General features: G+C 42.4%; 2 protein-coding genes across 3 annotated transcripts in view; one reads left to right on the top strand and one right to left on the bottom strand.

Annotated features, from left to right (window-relative positions):
- Window positions 1–371: 371 nt before the first annotated feature.
- On the bottom strand, window positions 372–5,732 carry ckba (creatine kinase, brain a). 2 transcript variants are annotated; one of them, XM_030772635.1, is made up of 8 exons: window positions 5,650–5,732; window positions 4,640–4,844; window positions 3,746–3,900; window positions 3,381–3,513; window positions 2,941–3,112; window positions 2,331–2,454; window positions 1,811–2,000; window positions 372–756 (listed from the first exon to the last, which is right to left on the bottom strand). In XM_030772635.1, the coding sequence occupies exons 2-8, from the start codon at window positions 4,830–4,832 to the stop codon at window positions 578–580; spliced, it is 1,146 nt and encodes a 381-aa protein (XP_030628495.1). In that variant the 5' UTR covers window positions 4,833–4,844; window positions 5,650–5,732; the 3' UTR covers window positions 372–577. The 2 variants fall into 2 exon arrangements, with proteins under 2 accessions (XP_030628495.1, XP_030628496.1); XM_030772636.1 differs by lacking the exons at window positions 4,640–4,844; window positions 5,650–5,732 and adding an exon at window positions 4,105–4,303.
- A 703-nt stretch (window positions 5,733–6,435) lies between these two features.
- The window catches only part of trmt61a (tRNA methyltransferase 61A), a 13,534-nt gene continuing 5,258 nt past the window's right edge, over window positions 6,436–14,711 (top strand). The window contains exons 1-3 of the mRNA XM_030772637.1: window positions 6,436–6,523; window positions 9,097–9,485; window positions 13,875–14,141. Of these exons, the coding sequence (XP_030628497.1) occupies window positions 9,155–9,485; window positions 13,875–14,141 (598 nt within the window). The 5' untranslated portion in view covers window positions 6,436–6,523; window positions 9,097–9,154. The remainder of the gene's footprint in view (window positions 6,524–9,096; window positions 9,486–13,874; window positions 14,142–14,711) is intronic.

Here is a 14,711-nt window from a genome sequence, read left to right as displayed (position 1 = left end):
ATGCATCAAAAAGCTCCGCTCATAACATTTGATTGGTATGTGGCATACAAGGTTCAGTGTTTTTTTTTGGACTGGCAAGTGGCAAAATGGCCCCGGAACCATTTGTAAAGGCATGTTTAGTTAAAAAAAAGTGTCTGAAGCAGGCTTGGAGGCAAAGCTGTAGATCATGATGATCTGCACTCACTGATGAAAGCTATGTTACTAAATTCAGGTGAACCACTGTTTTTCATATAGGACTTCATAACAGGCCTCTTTTACATGTATTTGGATATACTGCATCAGTCATAGAAGTGCTGTCACTTTGTGGAGGTGTTCAGTGCACTTAAATAAGGCTGTGAAAAGATGGACAGACACATCAATGCGGGCCAAAAACTGTTTATTGTCAAGTCTTCATAACCATCCTCAGGTCTGGAGAATCCACCACAGTGACAGATCAAGTACCCTTAAGTACAGTGTGCATTCCTGGACGGTACCGATATACATACGTTCATTCCAATGAGTGGGGTGGGGGAAAGAGGGTATGATGGAGGATATCAGAGAAAAGGGAGGGAGAGGATGAAGATTAGGGGTAGAGACTTTACTTCTGGGCGGGTATGAGGTCGTCGATGGACTGGCCCTTCTCCAGGCGTTTTTCCATTTCAATAAGCAGTTTGACTCCATCCACCACCATTTGTACCAACTCTACCTCAGAGAAGCCCAGCCTGTCTGCGTTGGAGATGTCAAACACCCCGCCCACAGCTGCAGTGTCCACACCACCTGACAGGGACAGTATGTATGCTTAATCATCGTCAATGACATTGGCACTTGTGCTTAATTACAGTCTAGTCAGGCTTTCTATAGTTTGGAAATGTATATGCTATGAAAGCTTCCATCTGATCTGGGTAGACTTTTCTTAGGTCAGTGATGTCTCTTTTCCACTGCACTGATCTCAAAAACTCAAAAATCTCAAAAGCAGAAGTATGGCTCATTTGGCCTTCCTTCTTTGTGGTTTTGTTTAGCCACTGCAGGGCCATGGAGTGGGAAAATCAAATAAGATGCACTGCCACCTATACTCAAATGATTATGTCCATCTGTTCAGATATTCTGCATTTTTAATGAGAAACAAATCCCAAATGAAAAACATTCAAACAGATGTTCACTATTTCTCTTTCCTGTCAAACTTTAGGTTTATATTTATTCCATAACCTAATCGCTTGTAACAAATACAGCGTGGCCTCTAATTGCTCTTTCCAGCATGTCTAAAGATTCTTATAGCTGCTGGTTCCTGTCATACTGGAGTGGAAAGGAGTGAGGGGATTATTCACCATATTTCTAAGTTCAAAACTCAGATGAAAAGTCAGAGTCTACCTGAGATGCAGTGTTACCAAGTCACAAAACTATGTGACTGTATTAAATAGCATATCTGTACTTTGCATCAACATGGCAATAAATGAATAAATATAAATATACAAACTTTGCACAAAGGTTACTCAATGTGCATTCTCAGTGATGCCGCAGTTCAAGGCTGAGTAGGTTTGCATAAGAAGATGAATATGCAGTCTGTAATTTCTAGTGTTAAACATGATAGAAACTTAAAATAGCAAACAAAATTTCAAAAAGTCACTGTTTTGTCCCGTTTTTTTCCTTTTGCCGGGGAAAATTCTCTCAGTTATCAACACTCAAAAATATTTTCCTATAGAGGTCATGTCTAATCTAGACCACGTAATGTCATTATTCCTGCTAATTTACGGCAGCTGAATAATTTGAGAAGTGAAGTGATAAAAAGCTGGTTAAATAGTTGTTGAGAACCTGGTTTAAAACCTTGTTTTACCTGTTCCACGTTTCTGCAGCCTTAGCCTCTTGAGCACCTCCTCAAACTTGGCGTGCTTGCTGAGGTTTGGCAGCTTGACGTGGACGCCACCACGCAGGCCAGTCCCCAGGTTGGATGGGCAGGTGAGAACGTAGCCCAGGTGCTCATTCCACATGAAAGCATGGCCCTTGTTCTTAAACAGCTCCTCAATCTGAACAGAACAACACATCGGAGTCAGACAGATCAACTGGGTTCATAATGGGTGTTCATCATCAGCCTGGGTGAAAGTCAGCTGAGTCAGTTCTATTCATCAGATGTGTATGCTAACAGATAGAAGCAAAAAACACACCAAGCTAGAAGAACCACTGCGTGCCTTCATTCACCTCATAGAAGTGTTTGTTTACTCTGTCTGCAGTGTATTTTTCCTTGACTTTGTTTTCTGGTCATGTAACTTTAATAAGCACTAACAGTTTGGGTGTGTTGTGACCTAAGTGTAATAGCAGATCCTGACAGTGGCTAGATCTCAGGAGGCTGGTGTTACCTTTGTGAGGCCGGTGCAGAAACGGGTGAAGACCTCCCTCATGTTACCACCTTTCTGCATGGAGATCACACGCAGGTGATCCTCCTCATTCACCCACACCAGGAAGGTCTTGTTGTCATTGTGCCTGGAGATGGACATGTTTAAGGATCAGGAGTGAGAATGAAACATTCAGAATTTAATTCACTCTGGGGTTCACATAAAAAATGTTTGTCAAAATGTCTGCAATTACAGTTACAATAAAGCTGCATCAAAGTGACAGCTGAAAGTCACATAACCTCTCTAAACCCTGTGTCCATGCACTGTAACATTCAAACCCTGACCAATCACCAACATAAATTAGTGTGTTTTGCTGTAGCAATTCATAGAGAAAAATGCAGAAAAGTCAAGAACAACAGAATCTTAATTTATACATTCTTTTAAAATGGTTGAGGGTAAATTGTGTTGCTAGAGTCAAAATTTTATAGTATTCAGCAGAAATCTAACATTTGGTAACAAACACACATCAAAACTAAACTCTGCAAAATGCTTTGCAAACCAAAAAAATATGGAGGTTAGGATATAGGCACAGAGTGTGTAGTGTGGCGTGCTGTGGGAGCAGGGACTCACTGACCAGATGCCCCTAGCGTCGGGCCAGTCGCGGGCCATGCCAGAGGCCAGCAGCAGTGGGGATACGGGCTTATCAAAAAGGAAGTGGTCATCAATGAGCTGCTGCTGCTCTGCATCAGTCATGTTCTTCAGAGCATAGTACTTCCCTTTGAGATCTCCGTCCAAAGCCCCCAGGGCTTCACCACACACACACACACACACAAATTATATACAAGTCATCTTCTGTATAATTTAGACTGTGATGTGCTCAAGAGTCCAGTGGTGCTGCAGCACTCTCACTTTAACAGCCAAGGGTGTGGTAATTGACCCTAGCCATATATAACTCAATCACCACTAGATGGCACTATCCCCACAGCTCAGATTCCTGGGAACATGATGTACCATCTTTGCCCCATTGTGTGGAATCACATGGTTAAAATGATGCATTGTTCATTGGGGGGCTACCTTCCACAGAGAGCTTCTCAATGGCTCTCCTCTCTCCTCGGCTGCAGTGGGGTGGCAGGCAGAAGCCACGGATGCTTCTTCCAGTCCGGACACGGGAGCTGAGCACATAGTTGGGGTCCAGGTCATCTCCACCCTGTCAGAGAGCACAAATATACATCATACAGACAGAGAACAGTATGCAAAGAGGAAGAAACATGAGACATGTTTATTTAATTAAATTTACAGTGAATCTAAACTTTTGAGAGTTCTTCCAACTCTTATCATGTTATTGATTCACTTCAGTCTGTTTTTGAGTAGCTTTAAATGAAACCGTGTTATGGTAAGATTGTCATGGAAAATCCCCTGTGGTGAGGCTGCAGGGATACCTTGAGGTTGTTTGGGTTGAGGTCAGTCTTGTGTTTGTCTGTGGGCTTGTACCCGCCGTGCCGATCCTGGATGATGGGGTCCAGAAGCTCTTTGAACACCTCATATGTCTCCTCGTCCCCGGCCACACAGCCAACTGTCATGATAAAGGGATGGCCTGGACCAGGAAGAAATACACACACACGCACGTGTGGTGCAAGAGAGCAACCATTAAACAAGATCTAAATGATGCATACACTACCAAGACCATAGACGAACATACACTTCCTAATTGACGCCTAATATCAACTGCTTTTTCCTTCTGTAACAGAACCCTGTGACTCCTAGCCCTAGCCCTTGGAAAGCAGTAAGCCATTATTACCGGGATTATCTACTCCTGTCTGAATGACTTTATCTAGGGTGAAGCCATTGGGGGTGCAGCGCTCAGACAGTTCCTTGTACATGTCAGGAGTGAGAACCTTGGCCATGTGGTTGTGGTGCTGGCTTAGGTCAGGGCACTCATCTTCAGGAGGCAGTCTCTTGATGGTCAGTGTGGCCATTTTAGCATTGCTGAACAAATATAATACATGAAACAACAAAGAAACCACCTGCAATGCTTACAAGTGCAATAATCCTCTTTACAGTGCTGGGGGGGAACTGTGGATGGTCTTATATAAGGTCTTAGTCAATGCTGACAAATGAATGACATAACTCATGTAATCTTGCAACCTTTTAATGCAGCAAGAAGCTTTGCTGTTACCATCATGGAAACTTTTGTAGCTACTGTGCTGAACTCCCTGGCACAACGTCTCGGCAAGGTCACTGTAAAGTTTACAATGTCTTACTGTACCGCTGATATTTAAGATCACCATCAACTCCACATATGCACCACAGATGGGTGACTTCGGTGTCTTTACCTGGGTTATCAACGCCGGTTTGGATAACATCATCCAGCGTGAATCCGCTTGGCGTTTGTTTGCTGCGTAGTCGCTCGTACATTGCAGGAGTGAGCACCTTGGCCATATGGTTGTTATGCTTGCTGAGGTCTGGGTACTCAGCCTCCGCGGAGAACTTAAGCTTCATCTGGTTGTGGGTGTTTGAGAAAGGCATGGTTGCGGTTCCCTGGATGCAGCGTAGAAGTAATGTGGAATAACGGAATGGTTAGGGATAAACTCGCGCATAAGAAACTAAGCGCGCATCGGTATCTATTGGAGCAGACGAATTAAGTCAGACAAAGACTTGGCGTTCATGAAACAGAATGTAATATGACTCCGTGTCCATCGGCAATTCTTAAGACAGTGAATTAGAGGATGCTCGGCAACCGCAAATTCTTCATCAGGGCGGAGACTAACGGAATGTGCATCAGCTTCAGGAGGGCAATGTGCCACGCATAAAACTGATTCTCATAGTAAAACTGTAAACTTCAATCTCTACACGTAAGGGTCGATGAACGTTTATCGATGAGAGCGGTTGATAATTTCAAACGAAAAATTAAAAGCGTAGTTGTTCGGATAAAACACAGGCGAAAGAACTGTAGTCTATTTTGTCGCTGTAAAGCTGATAATAGAAAGGGAAATGTGAATATGAGATGAACTCCAGCTACAAATAAAACGATAGAATAAATAATTTGTTGAAGCTTCTGTTTAGTAATCCTGGACGATACTTTATAACGCCCGTCTTAACGGCAAAGAAAACAGGCTTTACATTTCCTCAAGAAACGATTCTTCAGACGGAAGAACTACTTCGAGAAGCGCATCGAGTGGCACTCTATGCAGGAGTATAATAGAAACCAAGTCTTTGTTCTGTTTTGTAGGCGATATATGCTAGCAACAAAATGAATCCTTTGTGATTTACGGCGGCCCCAATACTGTTTTTAAATAAAGCCACTGATCCTTCTGAAATATTCGTTAAAAGACTGCTATCTTACCTGCGTTGGACTACTACTAGAGGAAGACGGAGACGACACAAAGATCCCTATTTTTTCTGCCCGGGAGTACGAACTTCGACGTAATTCTGCTCTCCGGTGTTTGACAGTTCGAGAGACTTTGCTTTATAAGATGTGAGACTGGCTCTCATTGGTTACTATTTGTAGTCCATTCATCCTATTGGCAGACAATACAGGGCTAAAGAACATCGAAAATCTCCTATGTTGTTCTGAGGTTGCCTTTTGAAATCATTTGATTTGATCACCTACATGCCATCAATTATCATTTTTTAAATTCTGGGTCATACTGTATATGTATGTATGTATGTTTGCATGTATGTATGTATGTATGTATGTATATATATTTGTATTTATACTTAATTTAGTTTAATTTCTGTATCTTTAATGAACAATTTATTAAATTTGTGAGTAATTACCTTTAATAATGTAGCACCTCCATATTTCAATTATTTATGGTACCACCATATATGTTTGACAACTTGACTAATGAAGTAGGCCTATTAAATTATCTGAGAACGGTGAAAATAGCCTGCGACGAACATGTAACCTGTTACTGTTCCTTTAAGCAGTGGGCTGTATACGTCATCATTTCGAGTCGAAAACAATTTTGTTATCAGCAATGTAGCCATAGCATGAACGGAGATTCACAGATCCACAAATCATATGAACACCGTTAATGTGACTATCTTCATAAAGTCAAAGACGTCTTTCGTTGCGGAATCAGCGAAAGCTGCGTGCACCCCCGTTCCCATGTCGCCGAGTGAAGACCACATGTGGGACACTGTCTTGCCTCACTCTTATTGTTGCTAGTAAATTTACTCGAAAAAGCAGCAGATACTCTTGTCAGAATAACACGGTAAGGGTCGTCTTCTGTCTTTTTATAGCCTGGATGGAGTGTCGTCCAACAAATGTGGGGATACATTGATTTGATGGGTCATTTCAGCAATGGCAATTAACATGTTCCGATCATCTTAAATCTTCTGAAGACTACGTAACGGATCGCCAAGTCACGTCTCGGTAACACGAGCTGCCAGAGTGTAAATGTTATCTTTTTTCACGGCGACAGCGTTGGGTGTCCATTCGGCAGTTACAACAAGCACGAAAGACCACATGTGGAAACCCATTTCATTTTACACTAGCTGTCTAATGTCGTTGCTTTTAATTTGGAGGCTAAATTGGATGACAATGCACACAACTTGTTACATTTTCATTCTTACTACTAGCGCTGTCTAATGTTACATGTTAGTGGAACTTAAACTGGCCTTGTTGCCAGCCAGCTGGCTAATTAGGGGACGCATAAATTTAATCTGTATAATTCAGTTATATCAAGTGATATCATTTCACCATACTATTAATATTACCCAATCATGTTGGCCAGCTAGCCAATTACTGAGAACAATGACAGACAAGTTAGCTATGGCTAGCTGAGTTGATCTCCCATTACCAAACAGGTTGTAAAATCAAGAGTGCCGCACAGAAACAGCTAGCAAGATTATTAACGAATAACTTTTTTAAAAAATCACCGATTTTGATGCTTTTTCCCTAAATTACTTATATCAACTTTTTAAGTTGTCAGGATACGTTTGCCGATAAGCAATCCATTTTGTTAGCTGGCAAAGATAGCAAGATATCGGAATTAATCGTAGCATTTATAGTAGTTCATGTTCAATTACGAATTCAGCTAGTCTAGCTATGGTAAAATCCAGTGACCTTGCCGAACACGATAGAAACTGGAGTTCGCAGATGTTTTACCAATACTGATTTAGGTCATTTTCAGACTGTTAATTTTTTAGCATGAAGTTCACTTACATATTTTCCATTTCCTTGAGATAAAAGTGGACTTTCAGTTGACTGCAAGCAGAATGTAAGCTACCACTCAACTGTTACTACTTTGAAAGGAAACAGTAACTGAATGGAATTCTCACAACCTTTAAATTATAACACATCACGAGACCAATTTCGTGCTTTATAAATACTGCAATACCCCGGAGACAGAATTAAAGTTATGCACTGATTTGTTAACCTGTCTCATAATTACAGTCTGATACTCAGTTAAATGGTAAATAATTGTTGATAATGAAGCGTGAAACGGCTAACGATTACAACCGACATCTGCACTCACCTCGGGAATCTTCTTTTTGTGTGTAATAGGTGCAATCTGAAACAGTCTTCTGTGATATTCTGTTACTAAATATTGAATAACAGTACGATGTAAACAAATACTATCAGTGCATATATACAATTAATAATTAAGCATTGAATTCTTAATTACCACATTAACAGTACAGTATAAGCAGGCCTATTATCATTATTATAATTATCAGATATTATGAGAAGGCAAAACAAAAGCAAAATGGAGCAGAACTATTATGTGAAGCAACAGCTGGTGATATGAAGATTCTGATGGAATGTAAGAGAAAAAAGAAAACCATTAGACAAGATCGAAACGCTCAATAAGTAACCACATCAACAGTGCCCAGGCTATCAAAATATTGCTTCTTTTCACCATAATCAATAGAGTAATTACAGCTCTTTCACAGAAGTACACTGAATACACTGTACATGCTACACACGTGTTGTTGGTGTCTGTTTGAATGGCCACGTGAGCCAAAATGCAGACTCAGAGACAGGTCTACGGTGGCCTGGGAATACAGTGACCAGCAGAGTGCATGGACAGTGGTCTGGGAATACAGTGACCAGAGACTGCATTGACAGTGGTCTGGGAATACAGTGACCAGCAGAGTGCATGGACAGTGGTCTGGGAATACAGTGACCAGCAGAGTGCATGGACAGTGGTCTGGGAATACAGTGACCAGAGACTGCATGGACAGTGGTCTGGGAATACAGTGACCAGCAGAGTGCATGGACAGTAGTGCTGAGATCAACTGCAGATTTGTCTCATTTCAGCTGGCTCAGCGTCAGTTCATTTTAGAATATTCTGAGGCATAAAATAAAATAAAGACTAAACCCAAAAACTACACATAAAATTACATATTAATTGAACATTAATTAAAAAATTCTGTGCTATTATAAGTTGTTTTTTTTTAATGTTTAACTTTCTCTAATCAAACTGCCTTACCATTTGATTAATGATTGCTTTTCATTTGATTCCAAAATGGATTCATTCTTTTTTATTCTGTTTAGTAGTATTTCCATTCATTCATACTCTGCCCATTCATACACATTGACCCGCTGCCCATTCATACACATTGACCCAAACTTAGTATGATTTTGTTTGCTGGGCTTACGAATCTTCAAATTTGAGTTTGTATTTTCAGTCAAATATAATGATTTTTTTTTTGTTGAAAATAGACTTGTTATTCCCTAAAACCAAGATATACAGATTAAACTAGATGGGCTGTAATCTGACTGTATGATTGAATAATTTCAGTAAAATTCAAGTTAACCCTTTGGTTTCCTCTCCCACAGCTGCGTTCACTGTGTGACAGACTCTGTTAGGTAAAACTGAACCGTCACTGGTGTCCCCATGAGTTTTGTGGAGTACTCAGAGTTCATCAGAGATGGGGACGTGGCCATCGTCTTCCTGGGTCACGACTCTCTCATGCCAGTGAAAGTTCAGTCTGGGGCGCAGACGCAGACTCGTTATGGGGTCATCCGCCACTCCACCGACCTTATAGGTCAACGGTTCGGCTCGAAGGTGACCTGCAGTAAGGGAGGGTGGGTGTATGTTCTGCACCCCACCCCAGAGCTCTGGACAGTGTGTCTCCCTCACCGCACACAGATCCTCTACACCACCGACATCGCCAACATCACGCTGATGCTGGAGCTCAAACCAGGCTCCGTCGTCTGTGAGTCAGGTGAGACATCAGACCGTGCACACTCTCATATTATAAACGTCGTCTGTGAGTCAGGTGAGACATCAGACCGTGCACACTCTCATATTATAAACGTCGTCTGTGAGTCAGGTGAGACATCAGACCGTGCACACTCTCATATTATAAACGTCGTCTGTGAGTCAGGTGAGACATCAGACCGTGCACACTCTCATATTATAAACGGTTGTATGTCGTCTGTTGATGTGTCAGTTCTGCTGTCTGTTGTCTTTCAGTGTCCACTCAGATTTTGCCTCCTGCCTTGTGAGAATTTGTGTGAGCGCTTGACAGATCATTAAACGGGTAACTTTTAGAGTTGAGTTCACACATTACACCAGAAGACTATTTGACGTTTTGTGAAGGCAAGCCATTTCTCTTAATAAGATCAAACTAATTTGTCTTAGGCATATTATATATTGCATTTCAATTAACAACCATCTAGTTAATGAGGTCTACCTCATTAAATTAGCGGCTTTGTGGTTGCCAGTGATCGTGTGTAATCAGTTCAATGAAAGCATTAGCCCCGGTTCTCACTCAGCATAAATGTTCCCCCGCTGTGACTTAGCGTATCACTGATTTTAGCATTGCTATTTATTTACCCACTTTGACACTTCATCTAAGTATTTTAAGACAAGTGCTAATGAAAGACTCCATTCTGAAAGCAGATATCATGGACTGTTTGGACCCAGTTTTCTCCACAACTTTGGACACTGGCTTTCAATCCAACACTAACATAAGAACACTGAGCAGTTATACATGAGGTTTCCTTGACACTCCAGGCAGGTCTGAATTTTTTGTTTATCTGCTCATGACGGTGCCAACCTATTGCCTGAGGGATGACAAAAACAATCACTGGGCACACATTAAACATTAAAGAGTTCTGATTGTAAGGTTTTCACTCGGACTCCACTGAGACTGTGTGACTTTCTGTTGGAAGTGCAAATGTGATCAAAATCAAAACTGAAAAGATGTGACTGTGTGTTTTTTGTTTTTGCTGTTCTCAAAATTTCACAAACATGCGGTCAGTGCCACACATGTAAAAATCAGCATTAGATTTCACAAAGCAGTATACAGTATGAATGTACCTCAACAAATAAGATGACTTTAATTACCTCACACCACACATCTGTGCAAGTTCCTCTGTTCGTTTACGTAGAACCAGACTTTGGGAAATAAAATGGTCTTTCTGTGCATGTGGGGACTGTTGAATTATCCAGTACAGGGGAGTTGTTTTGATGATGTAGCTCATACTGATGAGTGTATGTAAAGGGTAGGGGGTGGAGACAGGGTTGGGTCCTGCAGTAAAACTGCAGTATGCTGGCACTGCACCTGCTGCCCTGCCCCTGCAGTTATTGATGGATCTTCTCCTGTGTTAACTGTGTGTGTGTGTGTGCGTGCACGCAGTTCACCAGATCAGTTTGCAGAATCCCTGTGTCAGGTCTCTGGAAGCACACAGTAAGGGGGTGGAGTGAGGGGGGTGTAGGAGGGTACCACACTGCAGAGATGGTGCATCATGACTCTGAACTTTTTCAGTGTTAAGCTGTTGTTTTGTGCTGAAAATGCACACTGAGGAGTGGCTTGCGTTGAGAGAGGTTAAAAGTGAAAACTCTGTATGTTTCTCCCCTCTGGGCTTTGGGGTCAGCTCTTTTGTCTTATTGTGCTAGCATGCTGTCAGACTGGTGTGTGAGAGCACTACTGAATGCTGTATGTCATATGCGTTTCTGGTTTTGAGTCTGCAGAATGAGTGGACTTGGCCCTCAGGGAGATTCACAGATGACAACATAAAACTCCGTCCCTATTCTCCTGTTTCATCAGCACATGGAACAGTCTGTCTCCTGTTTGATCAGTGTATAGGGAACAGTCTGTCTTTTGGACCGCTCTTCTTTCTTATGGTTTGACACCGTGTTACTCCAGATGACTAAGGTTATCCCATGACTGTGTTGCAAACAAACAGTCAGGGCTGCCCTATTACTGACAGACATTTTCAGATATTAAGCCATTCAGTAATGGTAGAGGAAGTGTTTTGGCTGAGAGCCTCACGTCCGACCATAACTTTGTCCATTCAACAAGCCCCTCAGAATGAACCAGTTAAATTGTCCCTCATACATTGTAGGAGTCCCTCATACATTCTCACAGCGTGATGCTAGTTCTTTCGCGCACTCAGTTTCCAGTTAGAGCCCTTGGTAAACAAGAGGAATGATGGCAACAGCATAAAAGGGTGAATCGAGTGTTTGTTTGCTTTATTGTTGTGTTTCACTGTGCAAATTTTCTCTCTCGTCGAGATTAAATAAACGTGCAGCATTTGTGAGTTCTGGACGGATTTCTCAAGGATGGCTCTAATATCGAGTCTGTCATATAATAGACTAGGCTACTATAGTGTTAAACACGGGTAAACAAATTAATGTCGAAGGTAGATGGAAGCAAATATGACTAATTTCATTTTTAAGTCGGTTAGGCTTACTAATGATGACCAGGCAAAAAACAGCCGCTGTATCTAAACACAATAAGAACATTTAACGGGAAAGTAATTATGCGTTTTCAAATTCGAGTTTAACCCACTATAGTGTGCACAACGCGCTTTGTTGACTGAGCTCTCTGTCTTGGGCTACTGTATAATGTTGGTAACAATAACGTTAAAATATCGTTGGTGTCATCTATACTTCACCATTGCGTAAGGTAAGACCAAGTGTTATCTACATATCATATCGTTAATTTTATGCCCTATGCGCTGGAACCAACCGCATCATAGTTGCGTAGTTTTTTAACTTGTGCAGCAGCACCCCCCCCCCCCCCCCCCCCCGAGTACTCGAGTTTTTCAGCAAACGAGTACTCAAGTTGTAAAATTATGTACTCGTGCAACCCCTAATACATTGTGTAGAATGCTTTAATGAGGACGCCTAACTGGACCATTGTTTGTTGATAAATACCCTGTTCAGTGCATTTTTTCAAAGCGTTCCGCCACGTTATGTTGTAGTCAGTGTCCTTGAGGTGACTTTGTCAGTGAGCTCTATAAATGTTCGGGGGGTGTGTGTGTGTGTCTGTCTTAGTTCACCTTGATACGACATACCACAAAGAGCTGTTTGACCAGCTCAAGTCAAGGGTTTTCAAGTTTGTTTGATCAGTGGTGTGCCAGGAAACATGAAGGACCAAGATAGGCCTTCGGGAGTGTGCCTAATTGCATCATCACCTTCATTATATGATGGTTTAGCAGCCCAGAAGAGAAATGCTGCTGTTGAAATGATTTATTTAAATGGATACTGGAGCAGTATAGAAATGGCAGGCACTGCTGTCTCTCTCTCTGACCCAGATCAATGGCAGACAGAGCACATGCAGGAGCTGATGCACAGAGAGCAATGGAACATTAAGTCTTAACTGTCTCTCACAGCTACCTTGTTGAAGCTCTCTCCACTACCCAACTGTAGCAAATGTTCACTCAAAAAGTTTTCTTTTCATACACGCTTTCTCTTTCTCTGTCTGTCTGTCTACCTCTCTCTCTCTCTCTTCTCTCTCTTTCTCTCCCTCCCCTTCTCCTTTCCTCTCTCTGCACCCAGTCAAGCCATACTGGATTGTGTGTGTGTATGTGTGTGTGTGTGTGGGTGGGTGGGTGTGTGTGTGTGGGTGTGAGAGAGAGAGAAGGTGAGCATGCTCAAATGCATGTTTGTTTTATCTTGCTGTTCCTGTCATGTGGTGTTTGGAGAGGAGAATAGGATTCTGTGTCACAGTAGACACAGTTTCAATGAGTCTTGTTTAAAAGTTGAATGCTGGGTGTTCCGTTTCTGCTTCTGTCTTCATTCAGCTTATATGCTGTGTTTTTTTGAGTAAGGTTTTTAAAAAGATATCCCCAGTGTCTTTTCATCATGGTTGTTACTGGCGAGCAGCCAGTCTCACATCTCATGTCTCTCTACAACTCCAGTTGTCCTCCCAAGGTAACATACATTGGTGGGCTGAGAGATTCAGAGAATAGTGTCTCTCTCTCTCTTTCTTCCTCCATCCTCTGTCCCAACTCCCTTGTTCTGACGTCATTTATCCTGTTCCATCTGAATGGTGCCCTGTGGCCACAACATTGACCCCATTGTTGCCATGAGAACAAAAGCCATGGTGACGCAACACCGCAGGCAGGACAAGGCAAGAAGGATAGCGGTCCAGTGTTCAGCTTTCTCCCAGATAGTGTCTCACTTCCTCACTCCACACACACACATCCACGCACACACACACACATCCACGCACGCGCGCACACGCACGCGCACTCATGCTCTAAGGTGCTTTACTAACATTAGGAGCCTGACTGTGAAACAATTCCGTGACCAAACTGAAAGTGGATTTTTCTTAAATAGAAACTGCAGCCTAATACATCTTTTATCGTATGTGTTTCAGGAACAGGCAGTGGCTCCTTGTCTCATGCCATCCTGCGTACCATCGCACCCACAGGGCATCTTCACACAGTGGAGTTCCATGCCCAACGGGCAGAGAAGGCTGCCCAGGAGTTCAGGGAGCACAAGGTGTCACACCTGGTAACCGTTAAAAACCAGGATGTGTGCAAAGAGGGCTTTGGGGTCACAGGTGTGGCTGATGCCGTCTTCTTGGACATCCCCTCCCCTTGGGAGGCCATCACTCATGCCAAGAGAGCCCTGAAACGGAAAGGTGAGTGAGAGAATGAGTACCGTGTGAGGGTCCTCAGAGGTGATGACGTTTAGATATCTAAAGATCAATCTGTATAACAGTCATTCAGGGCTGACAAGGGAAGTCCACACTAAAGGTTGCATTGAGAGTGGTCTGTCTCTCTCTTTTGCTTTTGCTGCCCAGCTCTCTCTCTCTCTCTCTCTCTCTCTCTCTCTCTCTCTCTGTGTGTCTGATACACAGCCCCAGCCTGGTTACTGTGTCTGTGTAACCAACACAGTGTGATAAGTGAGGCCTTCACTGGAATGCTGAAAAAGTCTTGCTAGGGCTTCACTCCTACATTAGCAGTGTACTTTAGTGAACATCCATTAAGATTGCTAGCATCTTCTGTGTGTCTGTGAGTGAGTGTGTGTGTACACACACATGCAAATGTAGGTGTGTATGTGTTTAAGTGAATTTACATGATTCTGAGAAGTAGCTAATGTCTGTGCTATGATTTTGTTTCGCTGAAGGACGTTTAAGCTCTTGACCCAGTGTAAGGCTGTTTGCTTTGCTAATCATTAACTCAAATCACTCACATCAGTCTATGGTCTA

This window comes from Chanos chanos, chromosome 4, assembly GCF_902362185.1.
Source record: "Chanos chanos chromosome 4, fChaCha1.1, whole genome shotgun sequence".
Lineage (NCBI taxonomy): Eukaryota > Metazoa > Chordata > Actinopteri > Gonorynchiformes > Chanidae > Chanos > Chanos chanos.
This window is presented reverse-complemented; position numbering and strand designations above follow the sequence as displayed.